The sequence below is a fragment of the Mytilus trossulus genome, chromosome 2 (genome assembly GCF_036588685.1).
Source record: "Mytilus trossulus isolate FHL-02 chromosome 2, PNRI_Mtr1.1.1.hap1, whole genome shotgun sequence".
In the NCBI taxonomy this organism is placed as follows: Eukaryota; Metazoa; Mollusca; class Bivalvia; order Mytilida; family Mytilidae; genus Mytilus; species Mytilus trossulus.
In genome coordinates this window covers 34,627,859-34,652,452 of record NC_086374.1, presented here as the reverse complement: position 1 = coordinate 34,652,452, position 24,594 = coordinate 34,627,859, and the positions used below count along the sequence as shown (strand labels likewise).

The following is a 24,594-nucleotide window of genomic DNA, read 5'->3' as shown; positions in this document are numbered from 1 at the left end:
ATAATAGAGTGAATCGGATCTGAGGCGTACAAAATGAATTTGTTTCCGTTAACTTATTGATTGGGCTTTAGCATATTTAGTGCTGTTTGTCATTGGCAATCCGTTGAACCAGAAATGTAGTGTTATTTGCATCAGTCCTAGGTTTACGGAAGTGATGTAGCAATTGGAAGGTTGGTTTCCGTTCATTCTTCATTGATCTGTCTATATAATCATATCACAGTTGATCATATCTTTTGTTTGCAGCTTTAGTTCGTTTTTTTTAACGGCTGATTAATCTAAAATAAGCTTCATTGTTTTTAAGATAGAATTCAACATGTAATTTTGCAATTCACATAAAATGTCTTTAATCTGTTAACAGAATACACCAGGAGGGTATAATTTAGTAATTTGGTTTTACTTTATATTAATGCTTAATATGTGTCTAATTTACATTTTGACTTGCTTTAGTATTCATCTATTATAAATCTCTAAATCAGTTCTATGCTATAAAAACATCCACCTACAAATACCTGAAGACAATCATTGACACAATAATCCATAATCAAATGGTGGCCATCTTTTGTAGGACCTATGCCGCCAGCGTATGCAGAGTAAGTCATCAGAGAAGCCTGAGCCACTCCATGCAGCCTCCAGAATCGGCAGTGTGTCAGAGACCCAGGTCAGAAGTCCATCAAGTCGAAGTAGTACATCATCCTGGTAGGTTTTACAGATTTAATGTTATCCAATCAAACCATCTTTTAGTCTATACATTTGTCTTAGTGGTTTCTTTTCTGTATACATTTGTACTTAGAACTTCGGTAACTCCTATCAATTGCATACCCTTTTAGTGATACCAGAAGATATAAAGAGTTCATCTGTTCATTTATTTGTTTATCCTTTATTTGAAGTATTATCTTTATTCCATAACTGACTGGAAAGATCGAACCGTCTATAATATTTCTGTAGTGTGTGTAATTGTACATGAATTTGTGATAAGGCCTTATTAGGGATGACTTATAAGAGACCAATCATGGGATTGACCATAGTAACTGTCTGATCTTAAATTTTAATGATATAAAAATATAGAGATGTGGTATGGTTGTCAATTTCAGATCTGCACTTTATTTTGTTTCTGTTTTTAGGCATCTTTTTAGATTAAAGTAGATTCTTGATAATCTAGAGGTACCGCCATTCTGTGTAAAATGAAAAATCTTCAGTCCACTTTTTAGAATCTGTTGATTAAATTAGTCAAATATATAACTGCATTGTATAATGAAGTTGTGTTCTTCTCCATTTGTGATTTCTATGTTCCTTGCCTATAGTTTCCTGTCTTGTGTTGCAATTTTAACAACCAAGAAGACATTTGAGATCATTTGAAATTAATTTATAAAATTTTCATTGCTTGATAACCTTTTAGATATTTTCTAAATGTTTTTGAATAGAAATATTCTGATTACAACATTTTGTGAATTGCTTCAATCTGACATGTTTAAATGAAAATACAATTATATTAAACTAAAGAGTTACCTCTCTTTTTTTCTTTTTTTTTTATTATCTTGGCTTGTTTATAATACTAGGAAAACCTGAACATTATTTATTATCAATTATATTATTACAACATTAATACAATTTTGTAATGCTTCACATTTAAGGCAAAGAGAAGTTGTATAATAATAATTGCTAATGAGATAACTTTACACCAGCTATAGGTTAACCGCGACATACAGCCTCCAACAAGGATCAAGATCAAAACTGTATAAGGACCGACCGTGCAAGGGCTGTATAGCCAGTCAAGGTCGTTAAAAACTTCCATTTGTTGTTGTATAAGGCCCCTTCATGACAAATGAAACAAAATGCAAACAAGAAAATTAACATCCTGATTTATGTTAATAAAAAAAGCCAAATATGATACACAGCATAAAAAAAGTATAGTTAAATGTGTTACCAAACAACTTTAATAGTATCTTCTCAGCACTGAATCTTTTTAAAGTGTAAAAACAAGTTTTAACATGTATGACCATTTTGAATTCTATTTTCTGTTTTATCTTGATAACAGTGCCTCAGAGGATTCCTTATTGATATTTTTTCTCTATTTTTTGTAATAAGACAATTTCTCTGTTGTTTTAAATGCTCCATCAAGCATTAAATTGAGAAATTATGTCTAAAAACAGTTTAATATTGCCTGGCACATTACTCAACATATTCTTTGTGATGTTGTAAAAAGTCAAGTGTTTCTTCTAAAATAACAATTTGTGTTGTCATCATTGATGGATGGGAATTGAGGTATTATTGATTTTTATACCTTATTGCTGATATTCCATAATGAAGGGAAATTTAAATTTGAAATGTTCCTTGAAAAGATTGTTATATCTATCGAACAAAGGATACTACTAATTCTCTTCAGTTCTTTTGTTATTTACATATTAAATGAAGTATGAATTGTTAAGCTTTTTTGAGTTATAATGACGAAATGATTGATTGATTTTTGTTTGTTTAATGTCCATTGGAATTAAGAAATGCAGAAAGAAGATTTATTTTAAATTTGCATTATATAAATAAAGTCTTTGTTATGCTATGCTTAAAACAAATTAAGTGTTTTATAATGTCTAAGCTTGACTTTAGGTGTGATCATTTTAATTTTAAAAGCATATATGTTATGTGAGATAAAAGCAATGGTTTTATGTAAAGAAAACAATTATTGCCATGCCTCTTTTGTTAAATTTCAATAAGGGTCAACATAAATTTAATCCCAAATATTGGTAATACCTCTAGAGTTCACAGAAAGGTCAGTGACCTTTTCACCCTATTGTTCTGTTGGGTGATCCTTTGTTAGTTTATAGAGAGAATTAATTTTTGATTCAGTGTATACCTTTAATTGTACCCTGTGAAAGATAAAGTTTACTTTCTTTTTAAAAATGCCATTTAATGTTAATAGTCTGTTACATAGACAGTCAACTAGTAAAAGTTCATTTAAAATGGAGGGAACCCAAATTATTTGTTAATATTCGCTAATATAAGTATTTTTATATCAAATCTACAGTGTTTTTGCTCTCTAAAAAAGAAAAGAAATAAATTTGTCATAGTAAAGAGAACCCAACAATATATAATTGAAAATTGTTGTATAAAATATCCCCATACTCTCTTAGCTAGCTATAAGGATATTATTAGTCGAACTCAGAGTGAGTTGTACATTGCAATCACATATATAAATCCATATATGTATCAGACCATTTGTCTACCTAAATTTTTCATATTCATATTTGGGCTAGAGTTTTATAATGTTAAGGTGAACCATGCAAGTGATTTTCAAATATAAACTGTAGAATTTCCTGTTTGACAATACTTTGAACATTTAGTTTACCCACTTAATGTGCAATTTTTAGAAACGTATTACTCAGTTTGTAAATTAAAGAGGGATTTGATATATGGTAATGTTGAGTTTTATTGTGTTAGTGATTATCAGACATGCTTAGGTAGTCACTTCCTATTCTATTATATCTTGAATTTTTTTACTGCCCACATAACATGAGAATTTTTTATCAATGTTTTATAAGGAGTCAAAGAACACGGAACAAGATAGCATGCAACTTCTTACTATTTCTTTATGATGGGGAAGTGGGAACACGACTGCTCTTCCTTGAACAAATTGAAAGAAAAATAGATATATTAAAAAAGAGCATTATCAACAATCTAATATTACTGCTGAACATTAATGTCTTTCAAAATTGCTTTCAATAATTGCAGAAAAGTTTATTACCACAGTATGCTTATACAGTTCATTAGTTTGGCCCAAAATTCAATTTTCTTCAAATTATAATGCTTTAATGAAATTTGTGATATTAATGTCAAAAACAAGGACATTAGTTCTAAGAATATGTTTGTGGAAAGCAACATTTTATTGTTTTCTTGGGTAATGCCTTGCCATTAAAAATAATCCTTCTCATTGTGGAAAATGTGAGCTGGTTTCATTTCTTTCCTGGGAATTAAGATTACAACTTGAAACTATTGTAAAGCTATATGATTCATCAAATTTAGATTATTTATGCTTCCTGTTTTGAAATATTTCACCAAGTTTTTATGATAGTTTAGTGTTTAGAATACTATTTTTAATAAAACCACACAAACATTGTCTTAAAGTACATATACAGTCGTTGTTCAGGGACTTGCAGTACATTTTTAATCAAAATAATAGATAAGATAGAAAGGAAAACTTATTTTGTTGTTTGTTTTCTAGTAAATAAAAACAACATTTTAAAAGATAAATTGCATCATGCATCTATAAATTAATTCCAAACTGCTTTAATTTTTTCTAAATAGTAATTTATGACATTTTTCATATTTCAAAACTTGACTTGTGAAATACAAGTTTACCCCTTAATATTTGAATTGAAATGAATATCAGATTTTTAATAGTTTTGTGATTTGACTTAAGGCTAATTATGGATGTCAGGTATATTTTATCTATTTGTAATGAAATAATTCTAAAGCAACAGCTGAAATTGACAAGGAATTTTATGATTTTGACATAACTATAAAAGCAGCATGTGTGAACTAGAAATTGTAATGTAAATTATTGACAATCTTTTGAATGGAATATAAATACAGTCATCAAAATTTTATAGTAAATAATCAATCGGTGATACAATATTGATATTCATGGCTGACTGAAAATTGTGGAGTTTAATATTACATTCTAAAGTTCAGATAAATTCTTTGTGATTACATGTGATTTAATGTAATAATTACCTTGATTGCTAAACCATGTAAAGTTGTTTACTTTTACCTGGTGCTTAATCGTAAAACTATGCAAATTAGCAAAGATGTGAAACAGTTAAAACCTACAGAGATAAGATACAGAATTTTGTACAAAAGTTGACCTTTTTATGTTCAGTAGATTTTATGGACTCAAAATGAAACCGACTTCTTGTGATTTAATTTATATCGAAACTAGATATGATTCAACTGAATTGTCTTTCTTGAAGGATGTGTAAGAAATAGATTAGTCTGATGGAAGTAAAGAAGCTTCTAAAAACTTGTTATTTGACCATAACTTCATTTTGGCATTATGCATCTAATTCCAAAGTGTGTTATGTTAATGTAATTTGATTGCAACATGCATCGATCTAAGAGTGTGGGATCTTCTTTCTGGTCAGACAATTGTGACAGTTATTTGGACACATTTACACATGTAAAACGATGGTCAATAGATTATACAAATGTTCAGCCATGTTGTTCTACTGAAAAACTTGTGTTTAATCATTATAGGAGTGAGGAACCGGTCACCTCCAACATGGACATCTCTACAGGACACATTGTTTTGGTAAGTTAGTTTAGAAAATGGGAGACAACTTTCTTCTAGCACTTAGAATGTACAAATTCACATTATCTACATCTTAACAAATTAGACCTCAATCAGATCTTTCTTTACACCCTGTTAGTGAATTTAAAACAAAACTGAACTAGAATATATGTATATTACCATATATTTTCCATAAAGTTTGATCAAGGAACTTGCAATAAAGGACTCATACAGAACCTGTAAGTTTAAGGGAAGAGAAATTCTATGAATGACAGCAAATTAAAGTGCAAGAGAATTTTTTAATAGAATGTGACCTATTAAAACTACAAATTACTCTCTTTCTCTTCCCCTTTTAAAAAATACTATGAGTACATTTATTAACCACATATTGTAAAATTTTCAAATAGTTCAGGTTTGATAGGGAATAGAATTATTCAATGCAGATATTTGTATGTGAAAAATTCCAATGTTTAACTTCAAAATATAAAAAGTATATACACACTGTTAAAAATAAGTGAAGGGAGGTAAAGACCTTGGTCTACACATATCTCTGAAATAATGGACACATGGCACTATCTGTTTGTAATGAGAATGTCTGCCCTTTTTAAATTTTTTCCTTTGAATATTGAATGAAGTAATAGGTAAATGATTAGAAATATCTATAATTTAATGAGTTACAATTGATTCAATAGTCTTACATGGAGGACCATTTGAAGAACAAGGACAGACTGGATAGAGAGTGGGAGGCTTTGTGTTCCTATGAAGCTGACCCAGCCAGTACAAAAGTGGCGAGTGACTCAGCCAACTCAAGAAAAAATAGATACAGTGATATATTACCATGTAAGCATTTAATCATTAAAGATAAACTATAGGATAGAAACTTATGGTCTACCACTCATTTATTGTAATATGTTGTAATATTTTGTGTTCCTTTCTTAACTATTGAAAATTGCTTCTTTTTACTTTTTGAGAAGAAAAAAAAGGAAAGTTAGGCCTATATTTAAATATTTCTGCTCCAATAATCTGTAATAAACTCTGATATTTTCCATCAACGGTTCAGTACATTGTTACTTTGGTGCCATTCTATATCTAAAAAATGACACTCCAGAGCCTATGGCAAAATGAGTATAAGACAGGACACGATTCAGCTTTTATAATTTACATAAAGTCAAGAGAAGCATTTTGTATATACTTGCAGTTTGTTTCAAAATTAAATGCTCAATAGAACATTATTTGTGTAGTGTTTAATATTAAAATAAGTTTTTAAAAAATCATAGTGACTAACTTAAAAGTAAGGTTTGTCATAGTGTGATTATTAATCTGAAGTCATTCATGAATAAAAAATTGAAAGTTTCAATCATTGATACACCATTTTAAACATCCATGTAAAACCTCATTCTTCAAGCTACATTACACCTTAAATACAGTTCAATGATTCTTGTTGCATGCAAGTTTTGTGTCTTACATTGTATAAACATTATATTGTTTGATTTAACAGGACCATCAAATTCTATGTTTATTTGTTTACCTTAATTATAGTAAGTTTGTATCCATAATCAATTACACCTAAAAAATTCAGCAAAGTAAAAATACATTTGTAGATGCTCCTAAAACTCTTTTCAATCTGTATCATTGTAGTTGGTATTAGCTATATCACAAATCTCAACATCATTCTCTATAAGAAGATTTTCTTATACCTCTATCATGTCTATTATGTTTTTTTTTAAATTTTCATATATTTTAGGGCATTAATGCTTCTATTTGTGGTCAACACTGTGACCTGCTCAACCCCCGACTTTGATCGCCTTAAAAATAGATACCATATAACAATATTTTTTACAATAAAACTGAACCAGCCAAATTTTAATAATTGAATGCTAATGTATTCGCACGATAAGATTTTAAAGATTTTATAAGTTAATAATCTTTCTTGTGAATTATATTTTAAATTATAATGACCATCTTGTATCGCATCATTTATAACTTCCATTTTCTTTGTGTCCTTTTCCAAATCAAAAATTAGATAACAAAATAAGATGATAAACAGTAATAAAAGCAGTATTCCCTGGAAGTTTTTTCGTGTGAGAGTAAGAACTTTTGTTGTTGAATTTTCCTTGTATTAAAGATTATATTACTCCGACATTTTCCATTGATGAATAATGTATTCTTATTTTTGTCAAATATTTAATTTAGTTTCCTACTAGATGATTTAACATGGTTTAGATATTAGTTTAGTAACTAGGATGGATTGTAGGAGTTAGTATTAATCCACTGATGAATTATTTATATTACAAATAACGTCCTAGCTACTGTTATTGATAGTTGCGAAGGAACTTGGGACTACATTTTACTCCTAATTGTTCATTCATTTCCTTATAAAATTATCTGATGAGACAGTTCATCTGCGTACATCATCTCAATTGTTTGAGTTCAACAGCCAGAATGTGTCGTAACCAGAATAATTAAGATAATTTTTATTGATAATTTAGAGATTTCATTAAATTTGTTTTCAACATTTTTTGCATGAAAGAACTTGTGCTATAAGTTACAATGAATCAATAAACCTATCAATTTACTGGGACTGGTTATTTACCACATGGTTTAAAACATCCCAGAAACTAAAAGCAATATTGTAAACTGCACTCCTTTTTCCCCACTTTTTTTTCCAGTTTCACACAAATCATTTTTCATACACATAACTTTTTCTGAAGCAGATGTCTTGAAAAAACATTTGGAAAACAGGGAGGACTACAATTGATTTCATAAATATTTAGATTAATATAGCTGAAACAAAAAAGGCAGTTGGGGTACCCAATGTGAGCCTCTTTGGCTTTTATGAATCAATTTCTTTCTGCATATTAAATGTTTTGATGCTAATTCAGTTAATTAGTCTACCTATATCCTCAGGTATTTAGACAGGTGTTGGAGGTAACTATTGTACTCTTTAAATCTGTAAACTCAATAATACAGTTGTCAGAAACTCTTCAATCTGGTAGATGTCCAAATATTCACCAAATCATTCAACTTCTATTTAAGACACTTTTTATCCATCACTTAAATCTTTTTCTTGTGAGAGTTACTGGCCCTTGGGGACATGGGCATCTCTCCCTTCTAGTTCTTTGTTTTTTGTACACAATTTCATTTAAAAACTACATTTAGTTGTTAAACTTATTTCACCCTATTTGTGTTCTTGTGTATTTGAAACGTACTTCCCTTCTTCTGGTATATTCCAAGTGACAGGAAAGATTGAAAAAAGATTAAAATATTGCATAACTGCTTGTTCCCCCAACACATTTCATGCACCATATTTCTATTTTATTATTCAAATTCAAACGTGTAAATTTTACATTCAATGCTATGAAGTGAAAACAAATGATGCTATTGTATAGGGAGCAAAGTATTCCAATAATAAAAGTAGAATAATATGTTTTATAATGACAGATATTCATTCAGATGGCTACGTTATCATTATCTCGGTGTTAAGTATTATGCAGGGTCATGTTTTTCTGTCAGTCCTGGTTAGTATATCATGTATAAACAGAAACCCTTACTAATAATCAGACCTATGATGTAGAAAATGGTCTTGTATAGATTTATTGAGGTTTGGATTAGCAGCTGCTGACCAGAAAGGGTATAGTTATAGTGTAGATAATTACATACTGGTCAGTATTATTACTCTGACATCCACTAATTGACTCAGACAAAGTTCATTATTATTTTTCACCTGACTAGGTGTTTATCATACATAATAAGAAGGGAGAAAACTGCCATATTTATTCTAGCTTCATTATTGTATATTATAATATCCCATGGTCAGTTATGTAATATTGGGGTAGCTCACAACACCAATGTTAAGAGATAGAAATACATAATGTATCATTATTTTTTAATCGAATTATCGTTTATGTACTAAGTAATACAGTTTTTTTTCTGATCTATTGGTTTTATTGGCTCATAAAACTGACGAGTTGTCACATTGGATATAGTTGAGATAACGCTCCCATATATTATACTGATTATATGAAAGGTTCCAGGAAGCTGAGTTAAAAATATAGTCACAAGATACATATGTATTTCAAATAATTGACTACTTTACTGACATGTTCTTAAGGCCATATTAAATTTTTAATGTATTTTACACTGATGTAAAACATTTTATTTTATAGACAATGTTTGAAACAAGATCATGATAAGATTGTATTCCATGTCCCTAAATGGAGGACATTTAGTCCTCAAAACAATTTATTATCTTAAATATCAAAATATTTAAATTATATATATTTCTATCTTTGAAGTTAGGAAATTGTAGTTAATTGAGGAAGCTGTTTACAGTTTTATTATTTCATATTACAATTGTTCTTATGAAGTTAAGGATTTCATGATATTTTTCCAAGAATTGCCTTCAGGTATAACTGGTATTTTATGAATAGTCTGATATTCTGGCAGAATATCCAGGCTCCTTTAGATTCTTTTTTTACTTTAAATTCTAGGAATTTTTTTTTAAATGTCAACTTTTTACCATAAATATTAAAACAAAAATATCCGGTAATCAGGTTATACAAGAAAACATTTATTTTTTTCTAATTGCAGGCATGTTTATTTCTTGAAGACATCAGAGTAAAATATTAAACATTTTTTCTTCAAATGAATATTTTTATTTAATTTGAAATAGGTTTCACAATTATTGACCCGGTCATATTGATAATATAAACTATATGCAGCATTTTAAAAGTGTCTTTGTTATTCTAAATGAGGAAAATGGTTGGGATTTTTCAAGCTGTAGCTGAATGCATGGAAAAAACTGCCACAAAAAATAAAACAGTATTCCCGTATATATGAATTTTCCTGCAACTTGGCCTTAGAAACAAATTTGTAAACTGGAAGAATCCAGGCAAAGAATTGATAAAAAAACCTGGAAAAAACCCAGATTTTGTTCATTTTAATTATTACTATATAAAACATACTTTTTAACTTTCAATTTCCATAAACCAATTTACATGAAGAAAAGAGAAAAATTGATAGAAACCAATAGGCTTTTACTTCAAACATTGATAAAAGTTGGCATTGCATAATATGTGAAAATCCATATACGGTAATATTAATGGAAAGCTCAAATTCTCTTTAAAATGTCAATGAGTATTAAAAGTAGGATGCACATTATTAATTAACATAGTTAACAGATTGTGTGAACTAAATCAAATAAAGCACATAGAGTATACCACTGAACAAAGCAATGATAAACACATATCCAATATTGATGGAGGAATATAGGTCTGGGGATCAGCTGCTGCTAACATTGAGTGTTAAACAGCTATGACAACTGTGATCAAGCTGTGATACACCTGTACAGGTATGACAGGTGGACACTAATTACCTATTAACCATTGTAATTACAGATGACCACTCCAGAGTAGTTCTGTCTAATGCCAGTAATATCACCAGCTCTGACTATGTCAATGCTAGCAGTATTGTAAGTAACTTATACTAACATTTTATTTATTTTATTTATTAGATGTTAAAAACATTTTGAAAAGCTCATTAAATTAGGCAAAATTCAAGCAAGCAAAATATATTTTAGCTTTACAGATATCTTATACGACTGTAGATGGCAGAATATTTTGATGATTTCTTTTGTTAGAATTTTTTTCAATGATGCAGCAGTTTCAATCAGAACTATTTTGCTTAAGAAATATATGAACTTAAGAATTAACCTTTCAATTCAAATGCTTATGATTTAAAAGTGTGTCTTTTGTTACTGTGGATTCATTATAATTTGTTGGATACCAATTCGATGGGTTGAGGTGAACCATGAAACTAAATGTTCAACAAATAACAAATTTTCTAAGCAGGCTTTGGCAAAACCATGAAATTAAACATCAACAAACATGTAAGTTTTCCTCAATCAACGAAAATTGGTACCCACGAAAAAATAAATGAACTGTCTGCAGTAAGATATATAGACAATATAATAATGATAGATTGATTGATTGTAGACTGACCATGATCCTAGAAATCCAGCCTATATTGCTACACAGGGACCCCTGCCTCATACAGTGGCAGATTTCTGGCAGGTTTGTAAACATTTATTGTTTGCTCATAAAAGTCTTATAATTATAATGATGTGCACTTTTACAGGCGGCAATAAGTTCCAAAGTTCTTTCATCAACTTTTAACTTTATAGTTATTATGAAAGTTTGATGTTATAAAATTTAATATTTCTTTTTGTTCTAGGGTAATTAGTGATCATTGGCTCTTTTGAAATTATTTATTGACAGCTTTCTAGCTGCCTGCGTAATGATAAATGAATATATTTTTGAAAAAAACTTTTCTATCCATGGGCAATTTTGCAATTTCCAAAAATAGACTTATACATTTATAAATATTTATTTTTGTTAATCTTCCATTATGTCAACCTGATCTGTTATAATTGAAGGTGTCTTAAATATTACAATCTGTATGCATCAATAGATTAGAAAAGTCATATCTTTATAAAACAGATGGATACGTCTTTGATTAAGCAGCACATGTTTAATGTTTACTTATATGAGTCAAAAAGAAAATAAGGAAGCACTTGTGAAATGAAACAGGTCACTTTAAATGAATTCAAGGTTTATCTGTTGGAGGTTCAGGCTTAATTTTTACATACCTCTTATCAGTAAATTATAATTAAAGTAATATTTTCATTAGTTTGTTCCATTATTATCCAAGGTAACATGTGTTCCACAAACACAATTTCCCGCATGATCAATCATCATTATGTTATTCAAACAAATTGATTGACCTGGTATTTATCAAGGACACTCATTTTGATGCATTATAAAAACGTGCAATTTCAGTATTAACTTATTCTTTTGATCTATATATGCTAAAAATATATGGAGTGAGATTTTAACAGTTCTGAAAAATTGCCTCAACTATAATAGATAGCTAGAAATTGTAAACAGCAAACATTATCAGAAATACAAGCTCCATGTCTGAAACCAATGTATGAGTCTTTATTTATTGAGTTACAATCCTTAAATGACAATTCATTACTAGTCTGTTTTATTGAAATCAATTAGCTATATTTTACTGTGAACATCAAACTATAACCAAACAACATCTACAAAAAAATATGACAATATGACTGAAACCATGGGATTACTCATTAAAGGAGTTGTTGCCCTTGTTTGAAGATTGTTTAATAAAAAAAAACCATCTTTCTGTCATCTATCATATTGAAATATTATAAATACATGAAACTGATTAAAGTAAAAAGAAATCAGCAATAGTAGTAATGAAAAAAGTTTACAGACTTTTGAATTTTTGTCTATTATATCTAAAACTATAAAAGATTGATAGAAACTGCAAACAGCAGAAAAGATCAGCAGTACATTTACTAGATTACTCTGTCTATGAATAATTGTCATTAATTTATGATTTTTTACAAAGTTTTTTAAGTTTTCACTTATTAATTTAGATTTTTCATGACTAAACATATTAATATTCATATTTCAGATGGTATGGGAACAAGGAAGTGTGATTATTGTGATGTTATCAAAATTAACTGAGAATGGTGAAGCTATGTGCCATCGATACTGGCCAGAGGAAGGCAGTGACTTGTATCATATATATGAGGTAGTTTAAAAAAGAAATGGTTACTTTAAATGACAAATAGGCATAACTGTCAAAGAACATTGTATAGGATATGTCTTTAAAGAATTTCAAAAACCTTTCTAGATGGAAAAAAGTTTAAAATTTGTACCCTTTTTATACGCTCGTCTTAGACAGGACGTAATATGTATACTGTTGTCCATCTGTCGTCCACATATCGAACAATTACTAAAAATTGCTTCCATCAACTTTTATGAAACTTCGTTGAATTGTTTATATCTATTGACGTAAGCTCCCTTTCGATTTTTATAAATTTCAGATTTTAAGTTTCTGTGTTATGAATTTTTATGCTTAAAAACAGAGGGATTTTCCAATTTTCAGACAATCACTCATACTTTCACAATATTTTATGAAATTTCGGTGACTTTTTTTATATCTGTTGACTTTAGCTACCTTTCAAAAATTAAAAGAACATTAACAACTATAGATCACCTTATGGCCTTCAACAATTAGCAAAGCCCATACTGCACAGTCAGCTATAAAAGACCCTGAAATGACAAATGTAAAACAATTCATATGAAAAAACTAACAGCCTAATTAATGTAAAAAAAAGTCATTTAAAGCATAGAGACAAGCTAAAAGGGCAACAGGCATATCATGTGCTTATAGCACAGCTCTTTATTACCTAAATGTGACCCACAATGCCTTAATTTTAAAAAGACATTATTATTCTAAGGCAAAAAAATCAAAAACCATAAGTTGATGAAATAGGACTTGGATAAAGATTAGTACATTAACACATTGAAAGACATTGATTGGTCTGTTTTAATTGTTGTTTTTATTTTCTCTTCAGGTTCATCTGGTGTCAGAACATATTTGGTGTGATGACTATCTGGTTCGTAGTTTCTACCTTAAGAATCTACAAACTAATGAAACAAGGACAGTAACCCAGTTCCATTTCCTGACCTGGCCAGATATGGGCGTGCCCAGTTCAATTAAAGCTCTCTTGGATTTTAGAAGGTACCTCCTTCTTAACATATTCATTCAGTTTAATTAAAAAAAAATTATAAAAAAATAAACCACATAGCTAATTTTGATGATTATTTTCTTTCATTGGGCTGAGATTATTACATTTGTAGTAGTGGCATCCACTCCATTGTAGTTAGATCATTTGGTGGTGGTACATGTCTTAACTTGTATTTATGTACATTTAGTATTAGCATTGATCATTTTTTGTTCCTTTTCTCACTTAATATGCTGTAAATTTACAAAATTAATAATGCCTTATTTTTGTTCATGCAAATATGCAGCAGGATGAAAATTTAACAATGCAAGAGTGAAATCTCTTTTATTAATTTTGATAGCACTTGTACAGGAATAACATTGCATAATCTAGGATTATAGTCATTTGTGGAAGATTGGAAGCATTATATTCTTAATTAACATAAATATATATTTGAATATTAATAATTAATTGGCAACTTAGTGCTTAAGAATTATCATTTTGCTATTGGATTCAGTACTAGACACAGGTTTGAGTGTGAAATTGTTGGTGCCTCATTCCTAAAGGAACTCATAATGTTTCATTTCTAAAGTAGTTGTTGACTTCTAGTAGTGTGAAAGGCAATGTTCAATTTTAAATTCTTCATTTTATAAGAATTGTGGTGATATGTTCCAAATGAACATTTGATTTCAAGCATGGTGAATGGGTTGTAATGCTTTGTTGTGATGAAGGATCAGTTTTCTGTATGGTTTATTGTTTTGTAATGCTTTGCTTTTTTTATGGTTTGATTTTGTGAATGATGGTTGGAATTATATTACTTTGCTTCTGACCAAAATTGATTTCTTGAAATTTAAAGGATTTTTAAAGCTTTGCATGTTGATGGGAATTCTTGTGTACACATCTTTTAGGTTAGACATTTTCACCAAATGATTGTTTTTTTTTATGTTTTGTTGTTTAAGCAATTGTTGATTTTACTGCTTCCTGAAGAATTTGTTATGTTTTCTTTGTGATGAAAGTTTGGTTGCTTCAACTTGCTTGCATGGTGATGGACTTTTGAATGCTTTGTTTCTGAAGGTTTTGTTTCCTGCATGGTCAAGGGTTTGTAATGGTATAAATAATTGTAATTTTAAGAATCAGTTGAAATTTCCTGCATGGTGAAAGGGATTTGATTTTTATTTTTGGTGAAAGATGCTTGATGAAGGAAGGGATTTTATTGCTTTATTGGTAATGTAAGATTTGACTTGGTGAAGGGTTTTGTATTGCTTTATTTGTAATGTAAGATTTGACTTCTTACTTGGTGAAGGGTTTTATATTTGTGATGAAGTTTACATTGCCTGCATGGTGATTGGTGTTGGCTAGTACTTAGAAGATATAACCACTGCTTAGTAGAACCACTAATCTCACTTTCAGTTTCTGAGGGAGCTTTTGTGATTTAGCAATTGTATATTGACAAATTGCATAGTCACAAAAGTGATCTGGGATCTGAGTTAACCTCACTAACACTTCACTGTAGACTAGCTTTGGAATGCTTCACATATATGCTGGGTTACTTCACTAACATTTTAACTTTGATACTGCTTGATGCAGTGGTAATTTTCAGTATTTAGCTTGATAATGGTGCAGTTGGAGTCACTTACACTTGTTCTTAGCATATGTTTGGTATTAGCACTCTCTGAATATTGATTATGTTTGATTTTTAGTGTCAGATGGAATTTTGGGTTTTTATTGGATTTGTGTTTTGGGGTCACCGTGGGCTTTTTCATTGTTTTTTTTTTGCAATTAAAGTACAACATGATGTAATTTTGTAGAGTAGGGAAATAGAACTTTACTGGTTGATGGAATGCATATTTAATTTTTGGAATTTGATTGATTTTGATGTATGGTTTTAATACCATAGGGTGCAGGTCAATGATATGACTATTTAATTATTGTAGCATTGGGTTTAGAATTAAAATGCTGTAAAAGTCAAATGAACTTTTAGGTTCTTTTATTAACATAAATTCATGTATGTTCACTTCAACTTTCTTTGAATTACTGGTTTACACTTCAACTTTGAGTCAGTAATTTACATTTCAACTTTCTTTGAGTCAGTTATTTTCACTTCAGCTTCCTATTAATCACTGGTTTACAATTCAACTTTCTTTGTCTCACTGGTATACACAACAACTTTTTTTGAATCGATGCTTTACATTAAAACTTTTTTTGCATCACTAATTTACACTGCAACTTTCTTTGAATCAACTTTCTGTGTTTCACTGATATCTTTTCAATTTTCCTTGAATCACTGGTTAACACTGAAACTTTCTTAGAATCCCTTATGAACACTACAACTTTCTTTGAATCACTTATTAACACCACAACTTTCTTTGAATCACTTATTAACACTGTGACTTTCTTTAAGTCACCTTTTAACACTACGACTTTCTTTGAATCACTGGTTAACACTGCGACTTCCTTAGAATCCCTTATGAACACTACAACTTTCTTTGAATCACTTATTGACACCACAAGTTTCTTTGAATCCCTTATTAACACAACAACTTTCTTTGAATCACTTATTAACACTGCGACTTTCTTTAAATCACCTTTTAACACTACAACTTTCTTTGAATCACTGGTTAACACTGCGACTTTCTTAGAATCCCTTATGAACACTACAACTTTCTTTGAATCACTTATTAACACTGCGACTTTCTTTGAATCACTTATAAACACCTTAACTTTCTTTGAATGACTGGTTAACACTGCGACTTTCTTTGAATCACTTATTAACACCACAACTTTCTTTGAATCACTGGTTTATACTAAAACTTTTATTTAATTGTTTAAATCACTGATTTACATGGAACTAGCTTTATATCAATAGCGATCAGTGAATCTTTCTTTATATTTCCAGTGAAAAGTGCTTCTCTGTATTACTAAAGAATATTAATATTTTTCTCTCACTTTAATTATTATTTTGTTGATTTATTACAGAAAAGTAAACAAGTCTTACAGAGGCCGTTCCTGTCCTGTTGTAGTACATTGCAGGTAAAAATATAATTCAACATTTCTTATTTCATGCATTTTATTTTGTCATCAACTAAAGAGTGTGAAACTGCATATGAATATAGAAAAAAATAAATAAGATTAAAGAAACTTTATGCTTGTATATAGATTAAAAATGTATGAAAATATTCCACAAAAAAATGAATTAGTTCACTAACTTTTCGCAAAGACTTGTCTTGCAATCATTACAATAAAAGTTTAAAAAGCTAAATTACCAATTTTTGAATTTACAGATAAAGAATTGATTGTCAGTTATTATAGTCTTGTTTTGTATAAATCATTCAAATTATAACTAGTTGATTTAAAATAAGATAGAGAAAAAGATTTCAAAGCAATCACAAAAATGAATCTTTTGCCTTTTCACCCCTTATTTTTCCCAGCAGTGCAGATGATTTAACTATCAATACAAAACGATCTAGTGACCCTCTTCAAATTATATACCAATAAAAAAATACTTTCAATTCATAGGACAGGAATTTTAGAATCTATAATTTAAAGTCAAAACTACTGATCATTTTAACATATGCGCATGCATTTCATACATTTGTTCTTCTTTAACAGTAATAAAAAAATGAATCCTTTTTGAGACTCCCACAATACATGGACATATCTAAAAATAATCAGTAACTTCAGCAACAATTCATTGACCCCTATCTTTTCAATGATATTTATATAAGAAAAATTAAACAAGAGGAAAATTTTGGTGTAACAAAGACCTACATTTTTGTACCCTCTTAAATCAAATGCTTAATGTACTATTTAAAAAAAATGTCATGAGAAAAGTTGATGTCTTGTATTGTGTATTACATGTACATGTGTATTATAATGTAGTGATAATGTGTATTACATGTATATGTGTATTATAATTTTAGTGATGGATGTGGTAGGACTGGTACCTACTGTCTGGTAGATATGGTACTTAATAGGATGGCTAAAGGAGCCAAAGAGATTGATATTGCTGCTACACTGGAACATATCAGGGATCAAAGGATGAACACTGTCAAAACTAAGGTAACTTGTAAAGCTAAGGCTTAGTATGTGTTGGCCTGGGCTGTTAATTAAATCTGCTAATATGGGATTTGATACACCCTTCATAATCTTGATAGTATTTGTTTTTTTATTCAGTTTAAAATTTCTTATTGGACCACAGATGAATTATCATGTTGTGATTGGTTAAATGCAGTCACATGGTGACTCCCTATGCGACCGTATGGAGTAAGTTTCATATGGGGTTCATGACGCGTTAATGGTGACATCATCTATTAATGTTGTTGTGTTTCATTGTTTATTTTTCAACAAAACGCTGTAGAAAAAGTTCAGCGTCCGATAAATTCATTATACGGTTAACTACTGACCCACTACGGATCCATAGAGGGTGAATAAAATTCATAGGGGACTTGGCCTCCGGCCTCACCCCCTATGGAGTTTACTAACCCTCTTTGGATCCGTAGGGGGTCAGTAGTGAACCATTTAACTTGTAATATGGTGCCACCAATATACACAAAATAATATTTTCAGACACTTGCAATTAACTTGTTTACAAAAAACTAAAAACCTATGTACCATGAAAAATCAGATGCATTGATAAGAGCCATTATGATGAACTTAAGAAAGAATGAACATTTTCAAACCTTTCAAAATTATGTAGCTTTTGTTGTCTTGCTTTTGACAAAAAAATGAAGGTCAAACAAAGGGATACTAATCAGGCAGAGGGAACATATAAATTTTTACAAAACTATATATTGGAGGCTCTATACCTTGAAGGAGTCCGTCAGGTTTTGTCAAGTGAATTTTTTCACTTACTTTGAGTAATAGGATAACTATATTTGATATTTAAGATCCTTGCAAAGTGTACATAATAAATGAAAATAAGGAGATGTGGTATGATTGCTAATGAGACAATTATCCACCAGAGTTTAGATTAAGTGAATATATTACCTTTGACCCATAATGGTTTACTTTTATGAATTGTGACTTGGACGCAGAGTTGTCTCATTGATATTCATACCACCTCTTCGTATATCTATATAAGCAATTAAAAGCAACCAAATAGCCTTCAACAATAACAAGGCCAAGTTTTTGGAGTCGTATCTCAGATACATGTATACTAAGCAGTGTCCATTATATTTGGTGAATGGAATGTTTGTAAGGTGTTCATGTCTGTTTGGCAGGTTTCTTCTGAGCTGACCCTATTTTCAACAACAAAGATTGATTCTCCTTATTACACAAGATTTTATGTTTTGTAGGAACAATTCCAGTTTGCATTGGCAGCAGTAGCTGAGGAAGTCCATGCCATATTAAAGGCACTCCCACAGTGAAGACCTCTCTTCAATCTGATTGGTTGAAAAATTGATATTATATGTACTGAAATTACATATAACATTTTGGGTGTGAATCTCATGTTGTTTAGTGTCAAATCAGAATAAACATTTTCTCAAATAAAATCTTACAGAATCTTTATTCTGAGCTTTAAAACTAAAGTTCTGCTAATTTTGTATACCATTTACAAATTTAATTTATTTATGTCATTTTTATTTATATTTTAAGGAGTGCCTAGGAAAGTAAAGGTCAAGTTTTATGATTTTTATATGTTATATATATATATTGTAATGAAGCTATATATGGGTTACAATTTACTCTGGCAACAGCAGTCAAGAGTTTTCGGGACTACTAATGGTTTTAGAAGCATAGATTCCACAATGACATTTACAAATAACATTTTGAGAGTATATTCATGACTTTTATTCATGATGTTTTTAGCATTATTAACAAAGTTCAGTCTTCTTGCCTGCATTTATGAGATATTTATAGTTTAAAGACAGATTTATATAGTTATGTTTGTTAAATTCTATTTCTATTTTATTTTGAAGATCATTTTATTCTATTCCTATTTAGTTTTACCTGTGCTGTGAAAGCAGTTGCAAATAAAGCAAACTATATCTTGTTCATTTCTACATAGTTGCTGTCTCAAGATTATTAAAAAAAAAGAATATATTTTCAGTCATGTCTTCCTTTACTCTCCTATGACCTTTTAAAACAACAGAGGTCGTCAATCTTCCATATCAAAGTTTTTTTAATGGGATAAAAAAGCACTGTGAAACAAGATTAAGCACCTGTGATTTGGCTAATAATCTTGAAAATATTAAAAGAAAGAAGAATTTATTTTCTCTTTCCAATGTCGATGTATAAAAAAATCAGAAAAAAGAATTCATTATGGACATATCTAAGGACATATAGCCTTGCTGACAGAGTTAATATTGAGACCATTACTAAAGTAATTTGAAGATATTCTGTCTTATTGATTTTTACATAAAAACAGTACTGTTAATTTGAAGCCAAGATTTTATTGCTTTTTGGAGCTGCTTTATAGTTCAGGGGAATTAAAAGTGATGACATCATCTTATAAGAATTAATTTGTTGTAACAAAACCCAATGATTTCAGACCTGTTAATCTTTCATTTGTAGAAACTTTCAGATATTTAGCTATCAATTTTAGAAGAAGATTTATTTTTCTTCTACCTATTCCATGACCATAAAACTTATCATGGCAGATAAATCCATGAACCAGTTTTGATATAGGCCAGTGAGTCATTAAAGGTTAAGAGTGGAAAATGAATCTAATATTGCAGCCAACATGCCTAATTTTATTTTTTTTAATTGAAAGAAAAAGGAATTTAGAAGTTATTTTTGGCTTTTGTAGTTCAGTTAAAGTTGAAGTCTTTTAAGACAAAGTTTTGCATTTTTTTTTATTATATTAAAAATCTCTAATATAAGCTTACTTGCTCCAATAGTTTCCAGTAAAAAAAACAACATTGAGAACAGCAATCAAAATGAATTGGCTTTGTAAAAAATGTGCAAATCAATACTTAAAACTTGAATATGAAATAATTTTATTACATTAAAACATAACATACATTTGCTTTTTCTAAAACTATTGATCAGTATTAATTTCAGGATATTTAAAACTGATTCTACACTGATTGTTCTACACTTACATAAACCAAACACAACAGGTATTTTGAGCTGGCTGATTAAACTTTTATGATGATGAATTATTCTTTGTGAAGGATTTTCATATAATAGTTATGGATCTTTTATTGTCTGTTTCAGAGATGTTTTATTACTTTCAATTAGAATTCATCAAACTTTAAGGTTTCAATATATGTGATATTTTGTTTTACCAATGTTTTATAAGCTTTAATTTATTTTCAAGATTCAGTACACACAGTACTTCTATAAACATCTACTTTCATATTTAATGTTTATATGTAGACCTTTTCAACCTCTTTTAAATATATATATATAATTGTAAGGTTTTGAAGAAAAAAAACAATAATGCTTGAATCTTGTTGGACAGATATAGTCAGTTTGTCATAATCAAATCGCCTTTCCTTTTGATAATTTTAAACTTCATACACATATACCAAAGATTAAAAAGTATAAAATGTAAGCATGATAATAATTTCGAAACATACAGAAATAAAATATGCAAAAAATATTTTTTGTCATGATGTTAAAACTGCAATTTTAGATTGTTTATCCTTTTGTGTATCTTACAGTTTTATGCTGTTATCTACAAATAATACAGTTAGAGCATGGCAGTGCCCTTTACTGAATCTAGTCATGTAATAAACAGCAGAACATACTGTTTTTGGGGGGACTACAAAGTTAATGATGTTAAATTTTTGTCTTTTTTATTCTTTCAGGTAAGTTATTGTTGAATATAAAATCTTTTAAGTATATTTCAAAGACCTATAAATCAAAGATGCTTTTACCAAACTATTAAATCATGAACTAACTTTGTTCCAATTATAATAATCTATTTTCTTGATACAAGAATTGTTTGTTGTAATCATATCCTTATTATTATTTGAACTATATAGGTAATGAGTATAAAAGAATAAGAAGGTAGTCATCAGGGTATATTATGCAACATAACAACTAAGAGAATATAATAAGGTTATTAAAGTTTGCATTTTTAAGGAAGATGAATACAGATTTGAGAAGTAATGAGACAGATTTGTATTTTATAGATCGTGGTATCCAGCCCACATCTTTGTTTTTATCACTGTGTTACATTATTGTGATTAAGGCTCAGAACAGCTTGTTAATTCTCTTATATATTTTATGAAGTTTTACTGTTAACAGATATATATTTTTTCTTTCACTTTCTGGTGTACATCTCATATATTTATCAATAAAGGATTTGATGTAGTACAATGTCACAAATTTTAAATGAAAAATGAAGAAGATGCAGTGATTGAATTGCCAACTTATTCACCGGAAGAGCATTTCCACATGTAAATACGCATGGCTCTTGATAAACCTCAGAATTTAGGTTTATTTGAGAAAAAAAGCTGCTTATTATTTAGAAAAGATCGGAAGTTGAATGAGGTTTGTACTTCATCATATCCTTTTTACCATCTATGAATGTTGTACTGTTGATTGTAGTAGAGGTCAAATAAATCGTCAATGCAATCTGTACACGTGTATTCTGTTGTTACTCGCAGTGGAGATGTTATACATTTTTTTGTCACCATCCAATAATTCAAGTATACTAGAAATTCAAATAGAAGCCTCTACACTAATTAACTATACATCTATCAATTTCTACACTCTAAACAACACTTGGGCAAGCAATGGCTAACCATAAACCCATCTTAAGGCTACATATTGTTAAAGGACATAAGCATGCAGACAACATTTAATGAAGATTTAGAAAAAAAATCCATATTTTAATTGACTGAAAGTGGAAAAGACTGAACAATACAATACTGCAATAAAAGAGGGGGCAAAATATATCAAGGAACATTTAAACTCGTAGATCAAAAATAAACTGACAACGCCATGGCTAAAAAATAAAAATTACAAACAGACAAATAGTATACAAGACACAACATCGAAAGTTAAGGAATCAACAGGTTCTTCAGATAGGTAAGCAGAACTTGCTTCACATGTGACACACATCATATTGGCCATAATATAATCAGACACCTGGTAAATAGTCTAATTCGGTAGGTCACTTTTGAAAAGGGAACGGGATTATAGTTTCGACTTAAGGAACATATCGGATATCACCTGTTAAACGGATATTCTATAACTGTCAACCAACTCGTTATGGCATCCGTAAATTTACGAAGGGATGATTTCAATTTCACAATATAGAACTCTTGGTTCAATAGCTTCCTTGAGATTAGCAAACCTCTACGTAGAAAATATATGGAAAATAAGCAAAATCCCAACATGCATTTTTTCTTGGCACCACATCGATCAAATTTATAGATGTTTAGATGCCAGCTAAGATTTAAAAAAAACAAAAACACGACGCTTACAGTACATATATGAATTAAATGCAAACTTTTTTTATAGCTTTTTTTCAATTATATAAAGTACAATTGTTTTATTTTTTGGAGGACCAAAAGTGACCAACCAATGAACATTTGTAAAATTGGACACATTGGTGAAGAATTCTGGATATACCATTATTCATTTTAAATAGTATCATTCAGCATTGCTATTTTAAACATTCATTATTTTTGAAACAAATGTTTGCTACTTTTTTAAAAATCATGGATAAACTGTTGGTAAATTTCTTCGGTACAGTTTTTTTTTAAATGTTTCTAAAAAAATAAGACATATTATAAAAGCAATCGATATCTGAATAAACGCGTTCATAAAACGACAATCGTTTTAAAAGTATCTGTTGATTATTTGTGCTATTACTGTAATTACTCTGTATAATGTTTTGTGGTAGAGACGAGACTTATTTCGATTAAGAATTATCAGAAATACAGATGGTAAAAGGCACACTGACAAAAAAAATCACAAATAAGGTACAGCGCTATTATTGCATTTTCTTTGTCAACAGCTTTTCTTGACGTTGTCCTGAATATTGCTAAATATAATTAGTACAAAAAATAAATTGATACAAATGTATACATAAGTGATGAAAGCTACAATCGATGCCTAAATTTTTATGATTCTTATCATAAAGAATGGGGGTGGGGAGAGATTTCAATGCAGTAAATTTTCTGCCAAAGCAACTTATTTGACATCATCCGGTTTTTGTATCCCAGACGTTAATAAATTTAATGGCAAAACTTTCTTTCTTTCATGTACTGGATTTGGCCATGGAAGTATTGTATATGCTTTCTAGCTGTAATGATTACAATGCCACTGTTCTGTACACTCGTCTAGACGCCTGTTATCGTTTATACAGTTTTTAAAGATCTAAAAAGTCTATTTTATGTACTCCTTTTAAGAGTTGTCACCCTTAATTGACTTATTTGGACCTGAATAGGCGATCATATGCGATATGTTGGGACCAATAAATAAACAATTCAACCAGACAGAACAAGACATTATCCATTTATTATTTGGAATCACCGAAATGTATTCGACCGATTAAAACTACATATATAAATGGATCTGATTGCAATATATAACTTCGAATTTCATATTACTTCGAACAGACAAAAAAACTGTTCCGCTGGTCGATGATGAGCGCCACAATTGTACAACTTATAATTTGTCTATTGAGTTGAGTACTTCCGCATATTAACCTTTTAAAACATTACATCAATACAATTTGGTCATTAGTAATGCATACAGTCTAAAAACAACAGAGAAATTAGAGGACAAAAGTGCAAAAATAGATACCTGTGTAAAAGTT

At 29.6% G+C, this 24,594-nt stretch overlaps 1 protein-coding gene across 2 annotated transcripts in view; it reads left to right on the top strand.

Moving 5' to 3' along the window:
• Window positions 1–22,406, top strand: part of LOC134707074 (receptor-type tyrosine-protein phosphatase N2-like) — a 126,115-nt gene extending 103,709 nt beyond the window's left edge. The window contains exons 12-21 of one of the 2 annotated variants that reach the window (XM_063566562.1): window positions 566–696; window positions 5,245–5,299; window positions 5,971–6,118; window positions 10,675–10,748; window positions 11,272–11,349; window positions 12,776–12,895; window positions 13,725–13,891; window positions 16,851–16,904; window positions 17,795–17,933; window positions 19,169–22,406. In XM_063566562.1, coding sequence (XP_063422632.1) covers window positions 566–696; window positions 5,245–5,299; window positions 5,971–6,118; window positions 10,675–10,748; window positions 11,272–11,349; window positions 12,776–12,895; window positions 13,725–13,891; window positions 16,851–16,904; window positions 17,795–17,933; window positions 19,169–19,240 — 1,038 coding nt within the window. In that variant the 3' untranslated portion in view covers window positions 19,241–22,406. The remainder of the gene's footprint in view (window positions 1–565; window positions 697–5,244; window positions 5,300–5,970; window positions 6,119–10,674; window positions 10,749–11,271; window positions 11,350–12,775; window positions 12,896–13,724; window positions 13,892–16,850; window positions 16,905–17,794; window positions 17,934–19,168) is intronic. The other variant, XM_063566563.1, reaches the window with a different exon arrangement.
• The last annotated feature ends 2,188 nt before the right edge of the window (window positions 22,407–24,594 follow it).